Genomic DNA, 22911 nt, shown 5'->3' on the forward strand with positions numbered 1-22911 from the left:
GAATTACCATGATTTACATCCTTCCAGATGCTCTGTCGAGTCGGAGTATGGGCCCTTAGGTTGGAGTTCAACCTTGGAAGAATGATTAAGCACTTATTAGTATATGATGATCATCCCACCACATAGACATAATGCTAATTAATACAGAGTATTACTCGAAAGAAAATAATTGGTTAGATTCCCTACATAAGCTGATATGCTTGCGATCGCCGACAACCGCGCCTAGTTTTGCCTTGTTTTATTTTCTTAATTAATTTCTAGATTGCCAACTAAAGAGCGTACTTTATGCCGTTATGGTTAATGTTTTTGTTGTTTTTGTCCTACCAGACAAACCAAGGCAAATTATGCCCTGGAAACGTGTTCACCGTGAATGGTGAACACAAGGCCAAACGACGTCGTTTTTAGGCAACAAAAAAAAAAAAAAATCGCGGATGTGGAGTTAACGGCGCGTGTTGATCAAATTATGAATTTTCTGTTATGAGATTATGAATTTTCATAAAATTCATAATCTCATAACAGAAAATTCATAATCTCATAACTGAAAATTCATAATCTCATAACTGAAAATTCATAATCTTATAACAGAAAATTCATAATCTCATGGTTCCAAAGTGAATGTGTAGGCATGGTTCCAAAGTGAATGTGCAGGCATGGATTCATAATTTATGAATGTCCGTGATTTCGGACGAGAATGTGTAGGCATGGTTCCAAAGTGAATGTGCAGGCATGAATTCATAATTTATGAATGTCCAAAATCATTGTTCACCTCAAATTAAAGTGAAACCGCAAAATGTGAAAATGAAGAAGAAAAGTCACGCAATTAATTTAAAAAAAAAAAAAAAAAAAAAAAAGAAAGAAAGAAAGAACAGTGTAAAGATGAGATTATGGTGAACACGGTTCCATGGCATAACGCTCCACAAACCAAAGGGTAAAGATGAATGATTTCAAGTCATTAAAACAGTGTAAAAATTTAGGGAAAGCAATGAAATTCAAGTCTTTAACTTTTCTTAATTAAGTTAAGGCATAACTCACCATCTTACCATGCTCACCTTTTGGTTATTTATATTCTGTGAGAACAATACCATATGAGAGAAATAAGAATCAATCTCAGTCTTACATCGGTAAAAATTCAACGGATCTTATCAGATTTTAAAAAAATGCGATGAAATTTTCGTAATTATCATCAATTTCACTATGCAAACTTGAACACTTAAATATGCAATTTTTAACAACTAAATATGGAAAACTTGGTCAAGTTTATAAAATCAATGAAAAAACAAAATTTTAAATCTAAATAGTAAATGTTAAATGCAGACTTTATCCCGTGGACACTCTCCAATAGTAACAACATGTTTCTCTCTTCATAAAAAAATAATATAAACATACACATGCATGTAAATTTTTAAGGTACTAATCAACATGTGTACTTTTTGTATCCATGTATAATCATAATGTTATTAATTGCATCAAGTATTATAAAAGTAACTAATAATAATACTTGATATTATACAAAAAAAAAAAAAAATCGATTAACACTTTAAAAATTCCATATGTACATATATACATTAATACATATATAGGTTTGGCAACATAATCTAGTGTTATGACTTCACCAACACGATTCCTAGCTAAAATAAAAGATAGAAATTGAATTATCAGATCAATCAATCAATATACATCCTAATCTCCTGCCCTTTTCCCTACCCTACCATGTCCCTAATGACTTTCTTCACATGCATGCATGCATGCATATATATCCATGGATGCTAATCTAGTACGTCCACCCACACGCAAAGATAAAAAGCCTCTAATCATAACCCCCTAAAAAAGCCCCCCCTTTCCCACTTTCCTCTTTCAAAGTTTTCACCTTCTTAGCTTCTTCTATAGGTCTCTTTCTTCTTCACAGGTTTCAGAGCCATTAAAGCATTATTAGGGTTTGTACTGCGTTTTCCTCCGCCTTCATATTCAGAGAAATGAAAGTGTCCTTTACTTCTAATGAAAACGTGAGTTCAAAGACGTCGACGTTGAGTAGCTGTGGGAGTAATATCAGTATCCAGGCACCAGCTTTTCCGGCCGCCGCCGCCGCCGCAGCCGGAGTGATCAGCTACGAGCCGAAATCTGTTCTAGAGCTCCGCCGCAGTCCCAGCCCTAACGTACCGGAAAACGCGCATAATCCGCCACTCGATGCGGCTGAAATCTCGGCCGGTTGCGACGATCCTCTCCAGCTGGCTGATCATGTGCTAACAAATTTTGAAGATTGGGACTCTTTGATGAAAGACTTAGGTCTGAAGGAAGATACGACAAAACCTAATTCCGAGTCGCTGCCGACTCAGTTCCCCGAGTTCCCGCTCGCTCACTCGCTCGATTCCGCTCAGTTCCTGCCGTCTGATCATTTCAGCTTCTCCGATAACGTCACGGCGGCGCAGTACCCGCCTCCGGCGGCGCTCAGCAGCGGGGGGAATATAACCGCTAGTAATGATTTCCAGAACCATAACTGGAACTTAGGGTTTGACTACGTGGACGAGTTGATCCGATTCGCCGAGTGCTTCGAAACCAACGCGGTCCAACTCGCTCATGTGATACTGGCACGGCTCAACCATAAACTCAGATCCGCAACCGGAAAGCCGCTCCAGAGAGCTGCCTTCTACTTCAAGGAATCTCTCCAGTCTCTACTCACCTGGTCAACTCGGATGACTCGCCCTAACTCGTCCTCCGAGATTGTGCACACCATTAAAGCCTACAAGATCTTCTCCAACATCTCCCCTATCCCCATGTTCTCCAGCTTCACGGCTAACCAAGCCGTGCTCGAGGCCGTCGACGGCTCCATGCTCGTCCACGTCATCGACTTCGACATCGGGCTCGGCGGCCACTGGGCTTCCTTCATGAAAGAGCTAGCCGATAAAGCCGAGTCGGCTCGCGCCAAGCCGGCTCTGCGTATAACCGCTCTCGTTCCCGATGAATACGCCGTGGAGTCGAGGTTGATCAGAGAAAATCTGACTCAGTTCGCGCGCGATCTCAACATGGCTTTCGATATAGATTTTGTATTGATTCACACGTTTGAGCTGTTATCTTTCAAGGCGATTAAGTTCATGGAGGGAGAGAAAATCGCCGTGATTTTATCTCCGTCGATATTCAGGCGAGTTGGGGCGGGGTTCGTGAACGACCTCCGTCGGATTTCGCCGCACGTGGTGGTGCACGTGGACAACGAAGGGCTGGTAGGTTTTGGCCCGTCTTCTTTCCGGCAGACGGTGATAGACGGGCTGGAGTTTTACTCGACGCTGCTGGAGTCTCTGGAGGCGGCGAACATTGGCGGCGGCAGCGGCGGCGGCGGCGACTGGATGAGGAAGATCGAGACGTACGTGTTGTATCCGAAGATAATGGAAATGGTGGGGGCGGCGGGCCGCCGCGGGGCGTCGTGGAGGGAGGCGTTTATTGCTGCGGGTTTCAGGCCGGTTGTTTTGAGCCAGTTTGCGGATTTCCAGGCGGACTGCTTACTTGGCAGGGTGCAGGTAAGAGGATTCCACGTGGCGAAGAGACAGGCGGAGATGCTGCTCTGCTGGCACGATAGGGCCCTCGTAGCCACGTCAGCTTGGAGGTGATGAAAAAACACTAATATCTAGGCAACCTAATCACTATGACCTAGGTTAGGGGCTGGGAGACATATCACATATGCAACCTAATCACTATGTTTTACTTTTGTTCTTCAGTCATTTTTAGCTTAAATTTGGTCCCCATAATCAAAATGTTCCATAAACATTATTGTACTAGATGGTGAAATTTCAGCTCTCCATATTCTCTGTAATATGTAGTAGTTGATATCTTGTAACCTTTTTAACTTTTCTTTTTTTTTCCCTTATACTGTTAGCACATAATTTAAGCCTTATTTTCATAACTTTATTTCACAAAATTTCTTTTTTCGTGCTTCTAGATATATCTCTGCAAAAATCAATCTTTCAAACTTGTAGTAGCAGGCAACTTACCAACTAACTGTCTGAAACATATGAAATTTTATGTCACAAAAATTCAGCAATGCTTTTCTCCAATTATCTAGAGAATTTGGAACAAAGTTTACATCATACAAGTACTATTTTCATAATTATATGTCACACAAATTTGTTTTCTAATTGGGGACAAAGTCTAGGTGCATTTTCATAACATTTTGTCACAAGAATATTTTTTCTTGTGACTTCAAGACACATCCCTACTAAACTAAGATCAATCTTTCAACCTTATAATAACAAAATCAACTTACCAACTAAGTGTCTTGAAATTTATGTGACAAGAATTCAAGAATGTTGGATAAGGACAACCATGAAAATGTATAAAATTATGTGTTGGGAAAAGAAAGGGTTACAAGAATGAAGGAAGACATTCACCCAATAGCTGATGTTCAGATACTAGTTAGCATTAATTTAGTAGTGTTACAGTTACTTTTACAAGCAGCGTATGAAATTAAAACATTTGACTGAGACACAGAGTTGTGTACTACTGTAAAACAAATGTTACTTTTAAAATGTGGTTAAGGTTTGTATAAGATCTCACTAGGAACAACAAACATCAGTCTCACTCTATTTTAACCTAAAACCCATTAGTCCCGTGGGTAATTGGAACATCTCTCTGATCATGTTGTGAACATCATCCTACTGTGCAATGCGCCTTTGTCTTAGCTGTTACCCTCGTCGGGCTTTGCTTGGATATGCGCTGTAACGCCATTATTCTCTAGCTTAGGTATGGCATCAGGCCCACACAATCTAGTTAATTCTTCCTGTTTCAAGAAGGGTGGAAACACGTTAATATTAAAATGCAGAAAGGGGGGTGGGGGGGCTTTAACGAAGGTGTGTTTGGCGGTAACCTTTATTGAATCATTCTCAGATGTCAGCTTCACGCATTCCTCAGAAAGCCTTTGCAGCTCGTCCCTGAGCGATCTGTTCTCACCGCTCAATGTCTCGACCCTATGTTGTAGCTCTTCACACTCGGCCTGGTGAAAAAACGAAAAGGCTACTATCAACAAGAAAAATCTTGCATAGCTATCCCCAATTTTGAAAGAGAAATGCATATAGGTAGTTTGACAATCGAGCTGCTTCTAAATTAAACCACTCATGAATTGATCATCAAAATCCATTTCTTGATCAGAGATTGTGTAGGGTCCACAACAACATATGAATTGAATATCAAGCAACCAAATAAATACCTGTTTGCGTAATCTTGATCTCCTAGCAGACTCCCGGTTAGACTGCTTCCTCTTTTGTCTTTTCAGTTCACGTTCATCCTGCTATTGACACACAGGTCCAAATCTCATCATGATAATGTGGTACGAAAGTTATGGAGTATCGTTTAGCACTTTAGCCTAATTTTCAAAGACATCACACTCAGATTTACATTTGAATCTCCCAGATCAAAAAGCAGTTTTGTATAAAAAATAATAATTCAAAAATAGCAAAGAGTATTCAAGAAATATAAGTAATTAGTAATGTGTATTGGGCAGATAGATTTTGAAGGTTGGGCTGGAGCAGTGGGGCCTAGTACTAACCCAGTGACCGGTTAGGGGCAAATTATAATGTGGACCGCGGTCCACAATGCATTGTGGTCCAGGCATCAAATATGCATTGTAGTTTCATTTCAACACAACTACAGTATTATTTTGATATAACTACAGTTTCGCTGGACAATATACACTCAAATATGTGAAATTGTTATTCAGTTTCATTTTGTATACATTGCAGTTTCATTTCAACACAACTACAGTTTCATTTCAATTCAATAGCAGTTTCATTTGATAATATAATAAAAATAATATGTGAGACAGTGTCAGTTTAGATATACTATAGTGTCTGCCGTTTTGGACCATGGTCCACAGTATAATTGCTGCCGGTTGGGCATGGGTTCAAGCCCGAATAGAACAGAGGTTGCAGACATTTCCCTTCACCAGACCCATGGCCAAAATTTTTTACAGGGCAGAAAATCTCTCTGGTCTCTGCCACTATAACCCAAACTTTACGCCCAAAAAAACAAAGTGGTTAGGACAAAGTTATCACTTGGCATCCAAGAGGTTGCAAGTCACATTCAGCAGACCAAGTAATTAAAATAACAACTAAAGCAAACTGCACTCAATTTTCTATTGGAATATGACATAAACCATAGGAAATCAGGTTCTCACCTGTATCCACTGGTCAGACATCATTCCTTCACGCCCCACCGGTGAGACTCCAGTTGGATTTGATTGCATTTTAATGGCTCCAGGACCAGCTGAAGAAGGATTCCATAAATCCATCCCAATATTTAGGTTAGTTGCAGGTAAAGACATGGCAGGATTCCCAGGCACTGAAGTCTGGAAATTAGTTGCTTTAGCATGGGTCCCTAAGAAAAGGATTAAACCAGAAATTCATGAAATCGTATGAAACAATAGAAGAGGCAGAATGTAGATAAAATTAAAATAATTTACCATTGGCAAGCATCTGATCGAAGCTTCCTTTCTTGGAGGCAGAAAATTCCTAAAGAATCACAGTAAGAGATCAAATGCTATTAACTACCAATGATAGGAAATGTAAAGTGAGTAAGTGACAAACTACATGCAATGGTTATAACAACAACAATCGGGCATGTTCTAGCAGCCGTAAAGAATAAAAGCATGTGTTCAGTAATTCCAGATAACATACATGGTTATTATTCTCATCACTTGCATCTGATGAGCCATCACTTCCACTTTCAGCACTGCTCATGAGAAGATTATTTGTATAAGAATGTGATAAATACTTATAAAAAAAAAAAGGGGGTAACTAAATAAATAAATAAATAAAAGAGGTAAAATAATTTAGGATGAAAATTAAAAGAAATTTGACACAAATCCACAGCAATACACCTTTGGGTGGCACCATCATTTCCTGAGCTAGAAGCTGCTTTTTTGCTGTCTCCAGCCTTGCCACTAGAACTTCCCTTTGGTTTTTTCCCAGAAGCCTTTTCCTTCCCCTCAGATGCCTTTGCATCTGATTCAGCATTTGCCTGCACTATACTTGGAGCCTAAACATGGAAAAAAAAAAAAAAAAATCAAAATGAAGAGCTTCTCTGGGAATACAAATAATCGGGTCAAAGTTAAAAGCAATCAACTGACATCCTATAATAAGACAGATCATATCAGCTCTAGGTATTTTCAAGGAAACTTGATTACCATTGTCATATTTGGATGAGCATAGACTCCACCAGGAGGATATAAAGCTGGATATGGAACTGGAGTCCCATAAGGTGGCATTAGAGGATGCTGATAAACCATACCAGACAAGAACAGTAAGAATCTGTTTTTCCATAGACGCATTGCAATATACAAATGGGCATAGTAAAAATGGCACAAACTAATCACCTGGCTTCCCCAAAGATAGGGGTGGGGTGTAGGGGACGCAACAGTTGAGGCAAAGAAAGGAGGTGTAGCTCCAGCACCATAATAAGCCTAAACAGAAAAATCAGCTCTAAACATTAAATCTATAGGCATATATACATTTGGCATAGTCTCAACTGATTTAATAGCAAACCTGCATAGGATTTGCCCAATCAGGATATGAAGGTATAGCTGGTGTCTCCTGTAAATTAAACAAAAGCAAGGTTAGTGGTAAATGTCAAGCCACCAAAGAAAAACAGTAATGGTGTCTGCATAAGAAATTACTGCAAATATACAAAAAGTAGGTGAGGACCTGAGTTGAAGCAGGCTTTGAAGGTTTTGTGGGAGTGCCATCATCACCCGACCCCATTAGGTCAGTGAATATCCACGTTTGTTCTTATTGACTGAAAGGAGATATAAAGGGAAGACATAGAAGTAAGAATCATTTCTATTAAACAATCATATTTACCCAAAAAGAAGTACTTCACATAATAGTTTTGGTTCATGGTACACATCAGAATTCAGAAAGCAAATGACATCAGAGACACTTTATCACTCTAGTTTAGAGATGAAAGACAGCATTGCCACATGGGCATAAACAATGGGCTATAACAACTAAGAAGGTCTGTTTCTCTGAAAGAAATGTGAAGAAATCATCATAAAAACCCAGAAAAGAAAAAATTAAAACCAGGTATGATAGTATGACCAACTATCAGAAAGACATCAGGTAAAATTGTCCAGCACATAAATAACTAAATGATGCCATACACTGAGTACGAAAATCTAGTTTGATAAGTGCATTGTAGAAAGACCTAACCTACATTTTTTCGTTCATTATACAGAATATTTCCAGCAGAAGCAGAAAAAAGAAAACAATGTGGAGTCCTCACTAAATCAGAGACAATGATATGCATAAGATGTTAACCAAACTGTAGAAAGTGACGATAAACCCATGAATGGTAAAACAATAGTGAATGTGTGTGCTGTTAACCCATGTGTGAATTGAGAGGAGTCAGAGGACATGAACAGAATACCAAAAAAAACTCCTGTTACAGGCTTACAGCTGTCAAATCTCTATCTTGAAAAATCCAATCTGTAAAAACATCCTAACACTCATTTCATTCTATCAGAACCTATTAAAGTACCCCTCTCCAGCTGGTTCCCAAAGACACTAACCAATCTGTCTATTTTATTAGAAGTAACAGACTAACAGTGAAACATCAAAAGGCCATTTTTCCATTGGTGGATTGTTCACCAGGTTTAGTATTGTTGCCAAAACTTCAAGTTCACTAGTAACCTCTTAGATGGTAATATTCTTGACCTCTTTTAAAACTCACTTAGTTGACTGAGTTTGATATCATTTAAAACATTCTTGAATCCATTGGAAGCTCTATTTCTTTCACCCAATAGCAACTTTTACTTTCCCTTGGAGAAGAAAAATACCAACAATGCTAGCAGTGGGATAGATCAAGGAGACAAGGAGAAAGTAAGAACAGCCATTTCAGGCCCAATTTTCCTCTCTTTATTCCCCTTTCTTAAGCCCTTTTCTGAAGTTTCAGGAGTACTATAAATTTCTTCCCCTTTCTAAAGCCATTTCTTCGCTTTCATTGTAACCCTCCATCATGCCGCTGTCTCCTTCCACATCACCCATATAAAAATTAAAAAAATCCAAGCAGCCATTAATGGAGGCCGAATTTTAGGAGGAGAGATGGACACCAACAACAGATGATGCAGGCGCTTTGATGAAGGTGACAGATCAATCTAAGCAGCCAACAAGGATCGATCAGCAGTGGCTATGGTGAAGTCACTGTCAACCATTATATCGATGTATAGCATTGTTCCCAAGCAAAAGTCCCATTCTTCCATTAGAACATGGAATCAATGCTGTGTAAATTGGGGGTGAAATGGGGCGAACAACGCTCATTAATGTGCACTGTTCACCTGTGCTTTCCAAATGGAAAACATATCTGGGGTGTTTTTTTTTTGTTTTTTTTTTATTTCTTTAAATGGAATTTTATTTTATTTTTTTCAGTTTGGAGAATGAACATCAAACTCCAATTTTCATTTTTCATTTTCTATTTTTCTGAATAATGGAAAATCTTCCATTTAGTACTTTTTCCATGTCATATGACTAGGATGTCTTCTCTTCTCTTGTTCCAAAAAACAAAATAATAATAATAGTAATAATACCGCAATTTTTTTTCTGATAATATTAAATATAATTTTAAAATACTAGCCTGATTATAATCAATTACAGAATCCGCCACTTCTCTTTTAAATAGTACATACTCCCCCAGTCCCATTTTACTTACTATTCATTGGTCAAATCAACTATTTCATATTTGCTTATTTTATTTAGTATTTTCTTATTATTTTTAAATTTATTTTTTGTGCTAATAGTACTTTTAATTTAGTTTCAAAATGTATAAATTTTATATAAAAATACTAAACTTAATATTATAAAAAAATTAAATTGTAAATAATTTCAGTTAAGCATCGTTAACCAAACCAAATGGGATGGACGGAGTAAAAAAGAAGTTGCCATCTCAAGCAAATTAGTACCAAGAATGAAAAAGAATGGAATTAATGGATCCTTTCAACAGCCAACGGGCACAATAGATAAAGAAGGAAGGCAGAAAGATATTTTGCTTAAAACGTGGTAAGCCATAGGAAATAAATTCAAGGGTGTATCGAACTATCCATGCCCCGCTCTTATTTTGGAAGTAATGAAACAATTTCCACCAGATAAAACCTATGAAAATTCAAGGGTGTATCCATGCCCCCCTCTTATTTTGGAAATATTGCAACAATATACACCAGATAAAACCTATGAGCAATCATCTTCAAGCCAACAGATCATATTGTTACATTCACCACCATCAATCTACAGAACTAAAGATTCACAAACCTAGAGCACAGAGAACTTCTCAATTCAACCTCACAGTGAACTATTCCAATAAATTACACAATTCCTCTTTTTAAAAAATTGTTTTTTTCCAGGAATTATTAGGTAAATTAATTGAAATCTGAGCTTTGACTCCATCTCAAATTCTCAACCCTGTGAAATTGGTTCCCAATTTCAAATTACTACCCAGATTCAACCGAGTAGAAAAACTTAACCCGCACAGACAAAACAAATAAACAAACAAAATCCCAAAAAGAAACAACAAAGAAAAATTAAGGAATTTAACTCTACCGCAATCTATCAGCTAAATTCAATGGCGTAAGTTTAAATAAATTAAGTCAATAAAAAGAATTAAAAAATAAAAGCGGTGAATAGCCGAAGACTGACCTGGTCTGGTGAGAGTGAGGTGGAACAAACAGGAGTCCAACTCGGACGAAGGTAGAGTCGACGAGTTTCTATTCTTTTTCCTCTGTTTCTCTGCTATTCTGTCTGCGATTGCGTATTTAAAGGTGAAAATTAAAGAAAAAAAAAAGGGGAGAAATACGAAGATCCAACGGTCAGAATTTAGGGTTAGCTAACAGTAAACCTGATAATTATCCACGCTATCAAGACAACAAGGCAAGAAAACAGGAACACAAGGAGAGAGAAAGAGAGAGAAGACGACAACGATGTCGTGCTTTCGTTTTCGTGTCTATCAAATATCAATTAAGTACACGATAATTGATTTATAAATAACATAATCCTAATCATGATTAACTAACGCTAATAATCCTAATCACGATCTTACTCACTTTTTGTTTTTGATTTTTCTCTAAGTAATAATCTACAAAAATTTTATGGTACTCCTTTCTTAAATGGGGAAAAACATGAAAATTTAGATTATGGAAAATTTTTAAGTATTTGTATATCAAATATAATTATTTATTTTATGTTATTGACACTCATTATTTCATTACCTTTTATTTTAATCAAATATCACATCAATAGTTGTATTCAATTCGAAAAGTATAGATATTAACTAATAATATAGTAGCAATTCATTAAATTATACTCCGTATTAATTAAGTTGAAAATAGAAAGAAAACGTGTAAATCAATAAAAATACCATGTATTTAATATTTTGAAAAGTTTTTTTTTTTTTTGGTTTAAAACGGTTAAATTTTATTATTCAAAAAAGTCACGACATATGATTAATTATGCAAGATAATCTAATAATAAATAAAAACATAATAAGTGTGAATGATAGTTATATCCCTGATTTATGTTTATTTTTTTCGTTAAGTTTTTTTTTTTTTTTTTTTTTTACATTATGCTATAAAGGTTGTATATTAAAATATTTTGGACAAACATACCCCTACCGTTATAACTCCGTTATCTTTTCCACTATTGTTACCATGCACATGCATCCACCATATATTTTCTTATCTTCTTCATTATTAATCATATATAAACATTATATATTTGAGTTATATGTTAATTATTAAATAAAATATAAATATCAAATTTATAAAAATAATTTACATTATTATTATTTAGAATAATTTAAATATCTAAAATCTAAATAAATTTAAAATTTTAATATAATGTATTAATATTGGGCACATCAAAAAAATACTACTAATATAATAATATTCAAACCCGGACAAAAAATACAATCCACAATAACCCAACACTATAATCACAATAATCAATTAAGTCCACTAATATGATTTTTTCTTAAATTTAAAAAATATAGAAAGATTTATCTCTAATACAAATAAAATGGTAATTTGTTCCAAGAGCATTAGTTTAGCTAATGAAGAACCTCACTTAAAACTTGCTTATAGGGATAGAGAAGAGTTGAATTCCTGTCACGAACATGTGAGGCTTGGGTTACGTTCATTGTGCGTATATGTACGTACAGTTCAGTGTTGAGTCACACAACTAGATTGACTTAATTTACCTCTTCATTGATATGAGGTGGATTTATTGAATATTTGAATATATGATATAGGGTTTATTCGGTATTAAAACATATACTTTATTTTTTAAGTTACACATAAGTTATAAGCTCTATTTGATAAAACATAAATGGTTTAAAATAATAGTTTATTTTGAAACGTTATACTAAGGCTTTGTTTGGGGGTGTTTAACTGAAAACCTAGCTGTAATGCTGAAAGTTGGAAAATTAGTAGGTAATAAGCTACCTAATTAAAATTAAAGTGGTTGGTAAAATTAATTGTTGAATTAGCTGATAAGCGTACAAAAAAGATTTTTTTTAAAAAAAAGATAAACTAAAATAGAGTTAATTACACCAGAGGTCCCTTGTTTTTATTGGCAATTCCAAATTTAATCTTAGACTATCGTTTTTGCCATTTAACATCCCATACTATTATTTTTTGACACTTTTAGTCCTTCTCATGACTTAGCTTATTTTTAATAAGGGTATTTTTGTCTCTTCATATTTTTTCTTTTTGTTATTTTTTTTTTATTTCAACCGGTTTAAGTGGTTTAGGACTTTACAAAAAAACGATTGAAAATATGATTACTAAAAATCAGAGATTACATAAAGTTCTAAACCAATTGAAACTGAAAAATAACAAAAGAAAAATATGAAAAGACAAAAATGTCTTTACTAAAAATAGGAAACGTCATGAGAATGACTAAAAGTGTCCAAAAACGAAAAGTTTGGGATGTTAAATGTCAAAAACAATAATCTGGGACTAAATTTACAATTGCCACCGAAGACAAATGACCTTTGGGGGAATTAACTCACTAAAATATTAGAATTTTGATTAATGAAAGGTAGATGGTGTCATTTATGTAAATTAATAAAGATACAAAAAAATGTTTTAAAATCACTAGCTTATTGTGAAACGTTATTTAGGTAGCATTTCAAAATAAACTACTCCGTATTATCTTTCAAAAAAAAAAAAAAAACTACTCCGTATTATTTTAAGCTCACAATGTTTTACTTAACAAAGCTTATAATTTATTTGTAATTAGAATTAAGGTTCAAATTGGTCACTGAACGTAATCTGAAAATGCAATTAGGGCACTAAACTAGGGACAGAGCCAGGAATTCGGTTGAGAGGGGCGAAGAAGTAGGGATGGATTCAGAAAGTTTTTCCAGGCGAAACATTATAACAAAAGAAATAATTTAAAAAAAAAATAAATTATTTAAGAAATATAGTTGTAAATATTATTGGATATGAACGAAAAATAAAACACATCGAAACTTTATAAAAATATTCATAACAAAATATGAAATATAATTAATTTGATAAAATAATTTGAATAGAAAACGCATCTCATTATTAATATAAAAGAATGTTATATGTATGTATGTATGTATATATATATATATATATATATATATATATATATATATATATATATGTGTGTGTGTGTGTGTGTGTGTGTGTGTGTGTGTGTGTGTGTGTGTGTGCGCGCGCGCGCGTGTGTGTGTGTGCGCGCGCGCGCGTGTGTGTGTGTGTGCGCGCGCGCGCGTGTGTGTGCGTGTGCGCGCGCGCGTGTGTGTGCGTGCGTGTAATAAATTCTAAAAATGCTATTAAAAACGTGACTGTGTTGAAGCTATAGGAGATGAGTAAATATTAAAAAGGTGTGTGTATTAAATACTAAAAAAAAACTATTAAAAACGTGACTGTGTTGAAGCCATAGGGGAAGGAGTCAAAAAGCTGTCAAATCATATTGATGTCAAAAGATTCAAACCCTAACTTAACTATACCAAACATATGCTTTACCAACTAATCTATCTCATTTCTTATTGACATTTAATAGTTTTTTTTATACTAATACTAAAACTTGTACTATATATACATACAAAGATTATATATGGGGTAGGAGTGGGGTGAGGGGGGTAGTTGCCCCCCGCCCCCCCTTTGACTCCGTCTAGCAGGTTACCAGCAATTTTAGCAGGTTACATACTTACGTGGCAGCTGAGTTGACATTTTTAATAATTTTTAATAAATTTTAATAATTTTTTTTTTTAAAAAAGAAAAAATTTTAAAACGACGGGGTGGCCGTCGTTTATTATTATTATTATTATTATTATTATTATTATTATTATTATTATTATTATTTAGTTTTTTTTTCAAATTTTTTAAATTTATTAAAAATTATTTTAAAAGTATTAAAAATGCCAACTCAGTTGCCCCTCTTCCAAGTCCATCACAAGGAGGGGGTTCGATCAATAAGCCACGTAAGCAAGTAACCTGCTAAAATTAATGGTAACCTGGTATCCGGTCAAATTGTATACATTTGGAGTGTTCAGTGGCTTAATTGCACATTTTTGGAGTGTTCAGTGGCCTAATTGCATTTTCAGATTACGTTCAGTGGTCAATTTGAACCTTATTCCTTTTGTAATTTAAAATAAGTTATGCGCTTTAAAATAAGCTCTACCAAATAGAGTCTAAAGAACTTTTTAAAATAAGATAGTAATCACCCACACAGAGTCAACAACGCCTCCACTAAGGCTCAATCTTATGACCTCCTAAATGAAAGAGATCACTATATGCAATCTGAGCACAAGGTGTTTGGCTTAAAGTTTCTAATTTAAGCTAACTTTTAAGCTACTTATGTCAAGTAGAACCATAGTTCGTTTGAAGAACCTGAGTTATAAAAAAAAAAAAAAAAAAGGAATAAGGGTCAAATAGGCCATCGAACTACACACTAAAATGCAATTAGGTCATTGAATTCAAAAAATATGCAATTGGGTCACTGAACAACATAAAATGATGCAATTGAATTCAAAGTGACTTGTTTTACTTGTTAATTTGCTGACGTGGGGTTATAATATTAAAATAATAACTTTTTATTTTATTAAATAATTTTAAATAATAAAATAATAATAATAATAATAATAATAATAATAATAATAATAATAATAATAATAATAATAATAATAAACCGGCTCCGTCTCTGGAGACGAAGACTTGTCTCCGAAAGCCTGAAAACAGAGCGGTGTTTTTTTTAAAAAAATTTATTTAAAAGTATTTAATAAAATAAAAAGTTATTATTTTAATATTATAACCCCCACATCAGCAAATTAACAAGTAAAATATGTCACTTTAGATTCAACTAGTAATTGTCCCGTGCGATGCACGAACTATTATTAATTTAACAAATTTACCAATAAAATTTTTGACATCCTCTGGATTAGCAAAGAAAGTAATGGTTGTGAAAACAGAAAATCGTACTTGAGTTCTTGAGCTCAGAATTAGTTTGATTAAAAATGTAAGTATAACTATACAATGTAATATTTAATATTTTTAAAAGTTCAATTATGCTATTATTATGTTGATTTTAAAGTTTATTGTTACTTGTATTATTATTTGAATTTGATTTTTTTTAACGGAATTTGAAATTGAAATAACTACTTTAATTATATAACTAATGCTTTTAAATCAAACTTGTAAATAAAATAATATTTGTCAAAAATCTCCACCAAAAACTTATTCATTTGAAAAAGATTATTTATGTAAGAACTATATTTATTTTATATCTAATTTCTCATCTTTATATATGTGGAGTCAAATTAATTATAACTGAGGTTTAAATATATTAAATATAAAACTTTACCAATAAATTTGGACACAATAAACTTTTTTTCATACTTCATTATGCTTTAATATATATATATATATATATATATATATATATATATATATATATATAGAGAGAGAGAGAGAGAGAGAGAGAGAGAGAAATATAGAGCTACAATAATAAAATATAATTTATAAAATATAAATACACATAATAACTTCAAAAAAATATGTATAAATACATCTACCCACACAATTAACAATCGTTATATCCTACACCACGGCGCACATAGCACTGTGCGCCGCGCGCCTCCCAAAACGACGTCGTTTTGGGGTAGTGTTGGGAGGCGCGGTAGGAAGTTGCTGAGATTATGTGTATTTGTTCACAACGTTATGTGTATTTGTTCACAACGTTATGTGTATTGGTTCATACAGTTATGTGTATTTTTTATACAATTATGTACATTCTTTTTATACAATTATGTACATCCGAATCAGAAAATTTGTGTGTATTATGTTAAGAGTTGATGTGTATGATGTTAAAAGTTTATGTTTATTATGTATTATGTTAGATTATGTGTATTATCTTTTAAAAAGAGTATGTATATTTTGTTATATAATTATGTACATTCATGTATAACATTATGTGTATTCTAGTATAACATTATGTACATTCTTGAACAGCGGGTTTTTTTTTTTTTAAGAAAAAACTACTGCCATTCACTGGGGCGGGAAATTTCAAAAAAAAATAATAATTAAAACGACGTCGTTTTGCATCTGGGCGCATAGTGCAACGCGCGCCGTGGTGTAGGATATAAATTGCCCACAATTAATGCATTCATACTTACTAATCTTGTTTCTATCAAAATGCATTCACACTTTGGAGGGAAAATTTTGTAGTTAAATTCTGCTTTATTATATATATATATATATATATATATATATATATATATATATATATATATATATATATATATATATATATAGGCTTCGGATCCCATGAGGTCACTTAGATGGGTGAGATAATGGGGTCTCATCTCATCCATTAAATCATAACATATCAAAGGGTGAGATTGAAAGAGATTTATTTTCCATCTATGGTAATAGGCTATGCATAAGGGTGTATAAGTAATTGTAATATTAGAGCTATATATGGTTAGGAATAGATTGGAATATATTTCATGCTAAGGATCAACTAATTATGGTGTTGAATAATATATTTACGGTTATAAATTATTGTTGATAGAGTGTGAGTTGTATTTAAACATTTGTACTCAGCAATAGTGTTTTGCGGTGGGATATCTCCTCAACAATGAAGGTGCAACCGGAAAGAGGTATGTGCAACCTTAATAGAAGTGTGTTATGGGTTATGTTCTGTCTGTGCAGCCATTTAGTTAAGTCGGTGCGTTGAGTTAAGAACCCAACGCACAAGCTCAAAAACTAAACCGAACAAACGTCAGACCTACTAGAATCCAGTGTAAATTTTAAACCAAAAAAAAAAAAAAACACACCCCTTGTAAACCCCAATCGCACAGACCATAACAACAAAAAGCACCAAATAAATATATAAAATAACAACACACCAAAAGTTAATAGAACATAACATGTTACAATTAAAATACACATACCAAAATTGCTTTACGTAAAAAAAACAAAAACCAAGCTATAAAAATATGGTAAAAGTTTGCCTCAATTCTAGTTGACAGTCTAAATAAGAGATATTTGGCCTGAAAATTGTCAACCTATTTGTGACCCAACGCACAAGCCGAACACATAAAATGCACACAGAAAAACTTCATAACACAACGCAAACTTCTGTTCATTAATTTTTAAATTGAATAACGGAATCAACATGCAACAAAAACCACAACCATACTGCTGATTGATCATACCCGTCATAACAAAGAATTTAAGCCAAACGCACACACGGGAAAACAAATTGCACACACAACATAACAAAGAATTGAAGCCAAATGCACACACGGGGAAACAAATTGCACACACCCGATACAATACCATAATTAAGTAGTGCACAAGCCCATAAAATCTGCTAATTAGTTATTACACCCTAATTAAGACACTACCAAAAAGACAACAACAACCCACATGCAAATAAATCACACGCACAAGGCATTATATTCAGCCAAATCTAATCCATCCAAAAATCCAAATAAACACACCAGATCAAGCCTCTCCACCTCGCTTGACAAAGGTAACCTCACCGGATCCAAAATCTATATATATATATATATATATATATATATATATATATATATATATATAAAGAAGATTACATTATTTTGTGTTGTTTAGGAACCAAACTGCATGTTTTTTAAGCTCAAATGACCTAATTACATTTTCATATGTAGTTCGATGATCTATTTAACCATTATTTCTAAAAACAATAAAATAGAATGATAATTTATTTTAAAATGTCATCGTTCTTTTTTGTAATGATAATTAAAATAAATACAAATTTAAAAGGAGGGGTGCGGCTGTGGTAAGGCCGTAAGGTGGGAGGGAAAAGGGTTCGTAGGGTTCAGAAATTGACACGTGAGGAGGAAAGAGGGATCTACGTGGCGGTTAACTATTGGTTAGGAATGACAAAGCAATAACGTTTCCGTGTGAGTCATGACAACTAGAATTTAAAAAAAAAAAAGAAAAAAAAAAAGAGAAGTGGATAATCTTGTTTAATTTGTATACTTTTAGGTTTTTGACCGCTGCTCCTAAAGGATCACGCACGCGGAACTTTGGTGGTTTTGGTGGTTCACGTGGACGTGGGGACGGCCGTAACAGTTATTATGTGGATCGCGGTCTAAAATAAAATCGTTTTATATAATTTGTATATTTTTATGTTTTATGTTATCCAATTCATTATAATATACATTTTTATAACTTATAATATATATTATTTTAATTCATAAAGTATATTATTTTGACTCATAAAATATATTATCTTATTTCAAAATTTTTATTATTCTAACACATAAATTACATTATTTTAACAATAAATATATTATTCTAACTCATAAAATATATTGTTCTAATTTATAAAATTTATGATGTCATTTTGAACTGTGGTCCACACAATAATTTGTCATGACAGCGACTGTAAACCAACACGACTTTTTGGGCTGCCGTCACGGATCTTCATTTTATTTTACCTGGCCCAAATATTTTGGGATAAAGATCAAACACCCAGGCTTACTATAAGTACTGGACTGCTTTTCCTTGGCCCATTTTTTCTGAACTCATAAACAAAGCTGACACTTGACAGCTTCTATACGCATATTATATTGTGAACCAAGCTCACCTGTGTTGTAGATTTTGATCTAAAAATAATATTATTTTGTAACCTGTTTTGTTGGCACGAGTAATCGTGTATTATTTTTTAAAAAAATTAGAAAGTTCAAAATTTCTTCTCATATAGAAAAATCAATATGTCAGTACTTTGCCATTTAATTGAGCTGATTCATTGCAAATAAAGATTAATTTAAGTATGATACAAATGGATTAATTGTATAAAACAACATAATTTTGGATCATGGCCAACTTTGCATGGTCCATGATGTAGCAACTATATACTCATTGCTCCAATTCCTAGAGTTTTCACGTGCCATTTCCCCAAAGTCAGGGTGAAGAAAATAGTATAATTTAAATGGGATACTGTGGTCAAAACGACGTCGTTTCTTTAAGTAAAGAAACGGCGTGCAGTTAGTTTTAATGGAGCGTGCATTTTTTTATATGTTAATTACCAACTGATACTACAGTATATCTAAACCGACACTGCCTCACGTATTATTTTTATATTATCAAATGAAACTGCTGTTATATCAAAATGATATTGTAGTTGTGATGAAATGAAACTGCAATGTATATAAAATGAAATTGAATAACATTTCACATATTTGAGTGTATATTGTACAATAAAGCTGTAATTATATCAAAATGATCATGTAGTTGTGTTTTAATCAAACTATAGTGTATATAAAATAAAATTAATTAACATTTTCACATATTTGAGTCTATAAATATCGAATGAAACTGTAGTTATATCGAAATGAAACTGTAGTTATATTGAACTAAAACTGCAGTGTATACAAAATGAAACTGAATAACAGAGTTACTTTTTGCAGAAGGGTGCAGAACAGTGAAAAACGGATGCCGTTTCTTTTCACTAAACAAAACGATGTTGTTTTGATGCGTAGTGCATATTTTTTTGCCCGGGGTGCACGATATAATTTGCCCTATTTGACCCATATCCCTAAAATTCAATGAAAATAAATTATTAAGAATATTGATTTTATTATTAAGAATATTGATTTTATTGTTTGGTTGGAGAGGGAAATTTTTTTGAAATATTAATTACATTGTTTAATTTTGTTTGGAATTGTCAATGCATAATACATATTATAACTAACATATCCCTAATCTCTCTCTATAATAAAGCAACAACTTTTTGTAATAACGTTTCCTCCCCGAAATGAAAACCGCGACGTTTTGAGATATAATTGCTTGCCAGAAGAATAAATGTGTTTTACCTTTCGTTTGGATGCTGAGGATATTTAGCCATAATAATAAATGTTGTTCATATTATATTTCTCATATTTTTGTATCACCAATGTTGTTAACAATGACAGTTAATTCCATTTTTGTCTTAGATTTATAGGTGGCAATTCATTTTAATGGCCCATTTGGTTCACGGAATAGTTTGGGAATGACATAGCATTCCCAGTAATAGGCCTATTCATTTGTTTGGTTCTAGTATTATTGTGGTATGACCATTTTTGGTCCTTTACCAACAAAACATGTTAAATATCGTTAAATACAAGGGCATTTCGGTCTTCAATTATGGATTTTTTTCAAAAAAAATAAAAATAAACATAAAAAATATGGCGGTTCAACCTACTTTGTATAAAAAAGATTGAAATGTCTTTTTTTTTTTTTTTTTTTTTGAATGCTACTGGCTCTATTATAATGTAATATCTGTTCATATACTTTCTCAACCTACTGAAACACAAAGAACCAATAACGCCTCCACTGAGGCTCGAATTCACAACCTTCCAAATAGAAGTCCAACCCGGATACCATTGAAATGCCTTTTTATTTAACTACATTTCAACGATTTTGTTGACGGAGGACTAAAAATGGTCATGACCACAATAATACTAGGACTAAATGAGGATGTTCTAATAAAAAAGGACTAAAATTGGACTTTCATCTATAAATCTAGGACAAAAAATGGAATTAACCCTTAACAATGAAATCAAATTTTTTTTTTCTATTAAATGATGTTAGTTGGAAAACATTTAACAGAAAAGTGCTTTTCCCTTTAAAGGTTGTCCCACATTGCTTGTGAAAGTCCTCCTTTCCCTCCTTATATACTATAAGTCTTTTAAGGGTCTTGAAATCTTATGGAAGGGAAAATAGGGGAGATCACGCTACAAAAGGAAGAAGTAAATCAGTTGGTCAAAAGGAAGTTAATACCATATGGGTCTATTGAAAGATTCAAAGCTAGGCTTGTAGCTGCATGCTACACACAGAGAAAAGGTATGTAGACTCAAAATGTCATTGTATGGCTTGAAGTAAGCTCTCAAACAATGGTATGAAAAGTTCATAATACTTTGCTAGACCTAGATTACTCTTCTAACCGGTTATATGCTTGCTTATATTTGAAAGAAATTGAGTCTACAATTGTGAAACATTGACACAATCAATGAAACCAAAAGGACTTTATGTACCAAGTTTAATATGAAGAATCTAGGAGAAGCCGACGTGATTCTTGGGGTAAAAGTTACAAAAACTTCTAAGGATTATCATCTGGCTCAAAGCCATTACACAGAAAAGCTATTAAAGAAGTTTAGTAGCTTTGATGTGACCTCGACTAAAACTCCTTATGATCCAAATATCAAACTATTTAAGAGCACGGAGGAAGGCATATCTCAAGGAGAATATGCTAAAATAATTGGAAGTTTAATATTCCTAATGAATTATATTAGGCCAGATATTGCCTTTGTAGTGAATAGACTCAGTCGCTATGCTCACAATCCAGGTAGTGTACATTGGAATGCAGTGAACAGAGTACTTCGGTACCTCAGAGGCACTCTGGATTGGGGCCTTGACTGGGTAGGGTTCCCAGCAGTGATGGAAGGGTTCTGTGATGCGAACTGGGTCAATGGTGATGATGATGCTAGCTCCACTAACGAATTCGTGTTCACTATGTGCGAGCAGCAATATCGTGGAAATCGACTAAACAGTCGTGTATAGCTAGATCAACTATGGAAGCAGAATTCATAGCTCTTGATCTAGCAAGCCAAGAAGCATAGTGGCTGAGGAACTTATAGGCAGATATACCATTGTGGGGGTGTCCAACACCTTTTGTGTCATTGCATTGTGATTCACAAACGGCTATTTGTGTTGCGAAGAACAGTTATTGCCTATAATGGAAAGAGAAGACACATAAGAGTCAGACATGAGTCTGTACGACAATTGATTATGACCGGAGTAATCACTATGGAATATGTGAAATCTGAGAGGAATATTACAGATCCTCTTACAAAAGGGCTAAACCGAAAAGCCATCCTTGAGACGTCAAGGGAGATGGGCTTGAAATCGGTGGGGTGAAGAATTCATGACAAGTACCAATTCTTTGATCAATTGAGGTCATGGAAAGACTCACATAAGTGATATGATATTAAACTAGCCCTAATAACTCTGTAGCTCTAAAAGGGTGGTGTAACAACCCAAAATTTCATTTTATAAATCCAGTATTAAGAAATTCCAAAGTAGTTTTTTTCACTCCATTAAAAATTTTTGCGATCAATCGGTGTTTGAATAAAATAATTTTGTCCCATTTTAAAATTAATTCGTCACCGAAGAAATGAATTTCATTCGAAAATTCCAAAGTTTCCGGGTACTTCGCGTACCAAGGTTTAAATCGAGAATTTTATCTGAGTGAGACCGGGAGAATTCAAAAGGGAATTTTGAACAAGTGTTCATCCATATAGCTTTTGGGAAAATTCACTTTCAACCCCAAAGTAATAAAAGACAACATTTCTAGCCTATGGCTCACGTTACATGGTGGACCACAAGAC

At 33.9% G+C, this 22911-nt stretch overlaps 2 protein-coding genes across 3 annotated transcripts; one reads left to right on the forward strand and one right to left on the reverse strand.

The window, feature by feature from the left end:
• Positions 1-1762: 1762 nt before the first annotated feature.
• On the forward strand, positions 1763-3892 carry LOC109168509 (scarecrow-like protein 15). The gene has a single exon (XM_019317548.1). It carries the CDS (start codon positions 1974-1976, stop codon positions 3597-3599), a length of 1626 nt encoding a protein of 541 aa, XP_019173093.1. The 5' UTR covers positions 1763-1973; the 3' UTR covers positions 3600-3892.
• A 462-nt stretch (positions 3893-4354) lies between these two features.
• On the reverse strand, positions 4355-10937 carry LOC109168510 (G-box-binding factor 1). Of its 2 annotated transcripts, none has more exons than XM_019317549.1 (12): positions 10662-10936; positions 7683-7773; positions 7524-7571; positions 7355-7441; positions 7166-7255; positions 6860-7017; positions 6657-6711; positions 6443-6491; positions 6158-6357; positions 5192-5272; positions 4853-4978; positions 4355-4765 (listed from the first exon to the last, which is right to left on the reverse strand). In XM_019317549.1, the coding sequence occupies exons 2-12, from the start codon at positions 7737-7739 to the stop codon at positions 4664-4666; spliced, it is 1053 nt and encodes a 350-aa protein (XP_019173094.1). In that variant the 5' UTR covers positions 7740-7773; positions 10662-10936; the 3' UTR covers positions 4355-4663. The 2 variants fall into 2 exon arrangements, with proteins under 2 accessions (XP_019173094.1, XP_019173096.1); XM_019317551.1 differs by having other exon boundaries at positions 4372-4765; positions 5192-5269; positions 10662-10937.
• Positions 10938-22911: the final 11974 nt, after the last annotated feature.

This window comes from Ipomoea nil, unplaced genomic scaffold (genome assembly GCF_001879475.1).
Source record: "Ipomoea nil cultivar Tokyo-kokei standard unplaced genomic scaffold, Asagao_1.1 scaffold3199, whole genome shotgun sequence".
NCBI classification, from domain to species: Eukaryota; Viridiplantae; Streptophyta; class Magnoliopsida; order Solanales; family Convolvulaceae; genus Ipomoea; species Ipomoea nil.

Coding starts and splice junctions, on each gene's coding strand:
- LOC109168509 (XM_019317548.1), top strand. CDS start 1,974: ATGAAAGTGTCCTTTACTTCTAATGAAAACGTGAGTTCAAAGACGTCG.
- LOC109168510 (XM_019317549.1), bottom strand. CDS start 7,739: ATGGGGTCGGGTGATGATGGCACTCCCACAAAACCTTCAAAGCCTGCT. Junction 7,572..7,682: donor CAAAGCCTGCTTCAACTCAG/GTCCTCACCTAC, acceptor TTTAATTTACAG/GAGACACCAGCTATACCTTC. Junction 5,273..6,157: donor TGTCTGACCAGTGGATACAG/GTGAGAACCTGA, acceptor GTGTGTCAATAG/CAGGATGAACGTGAACTGAA.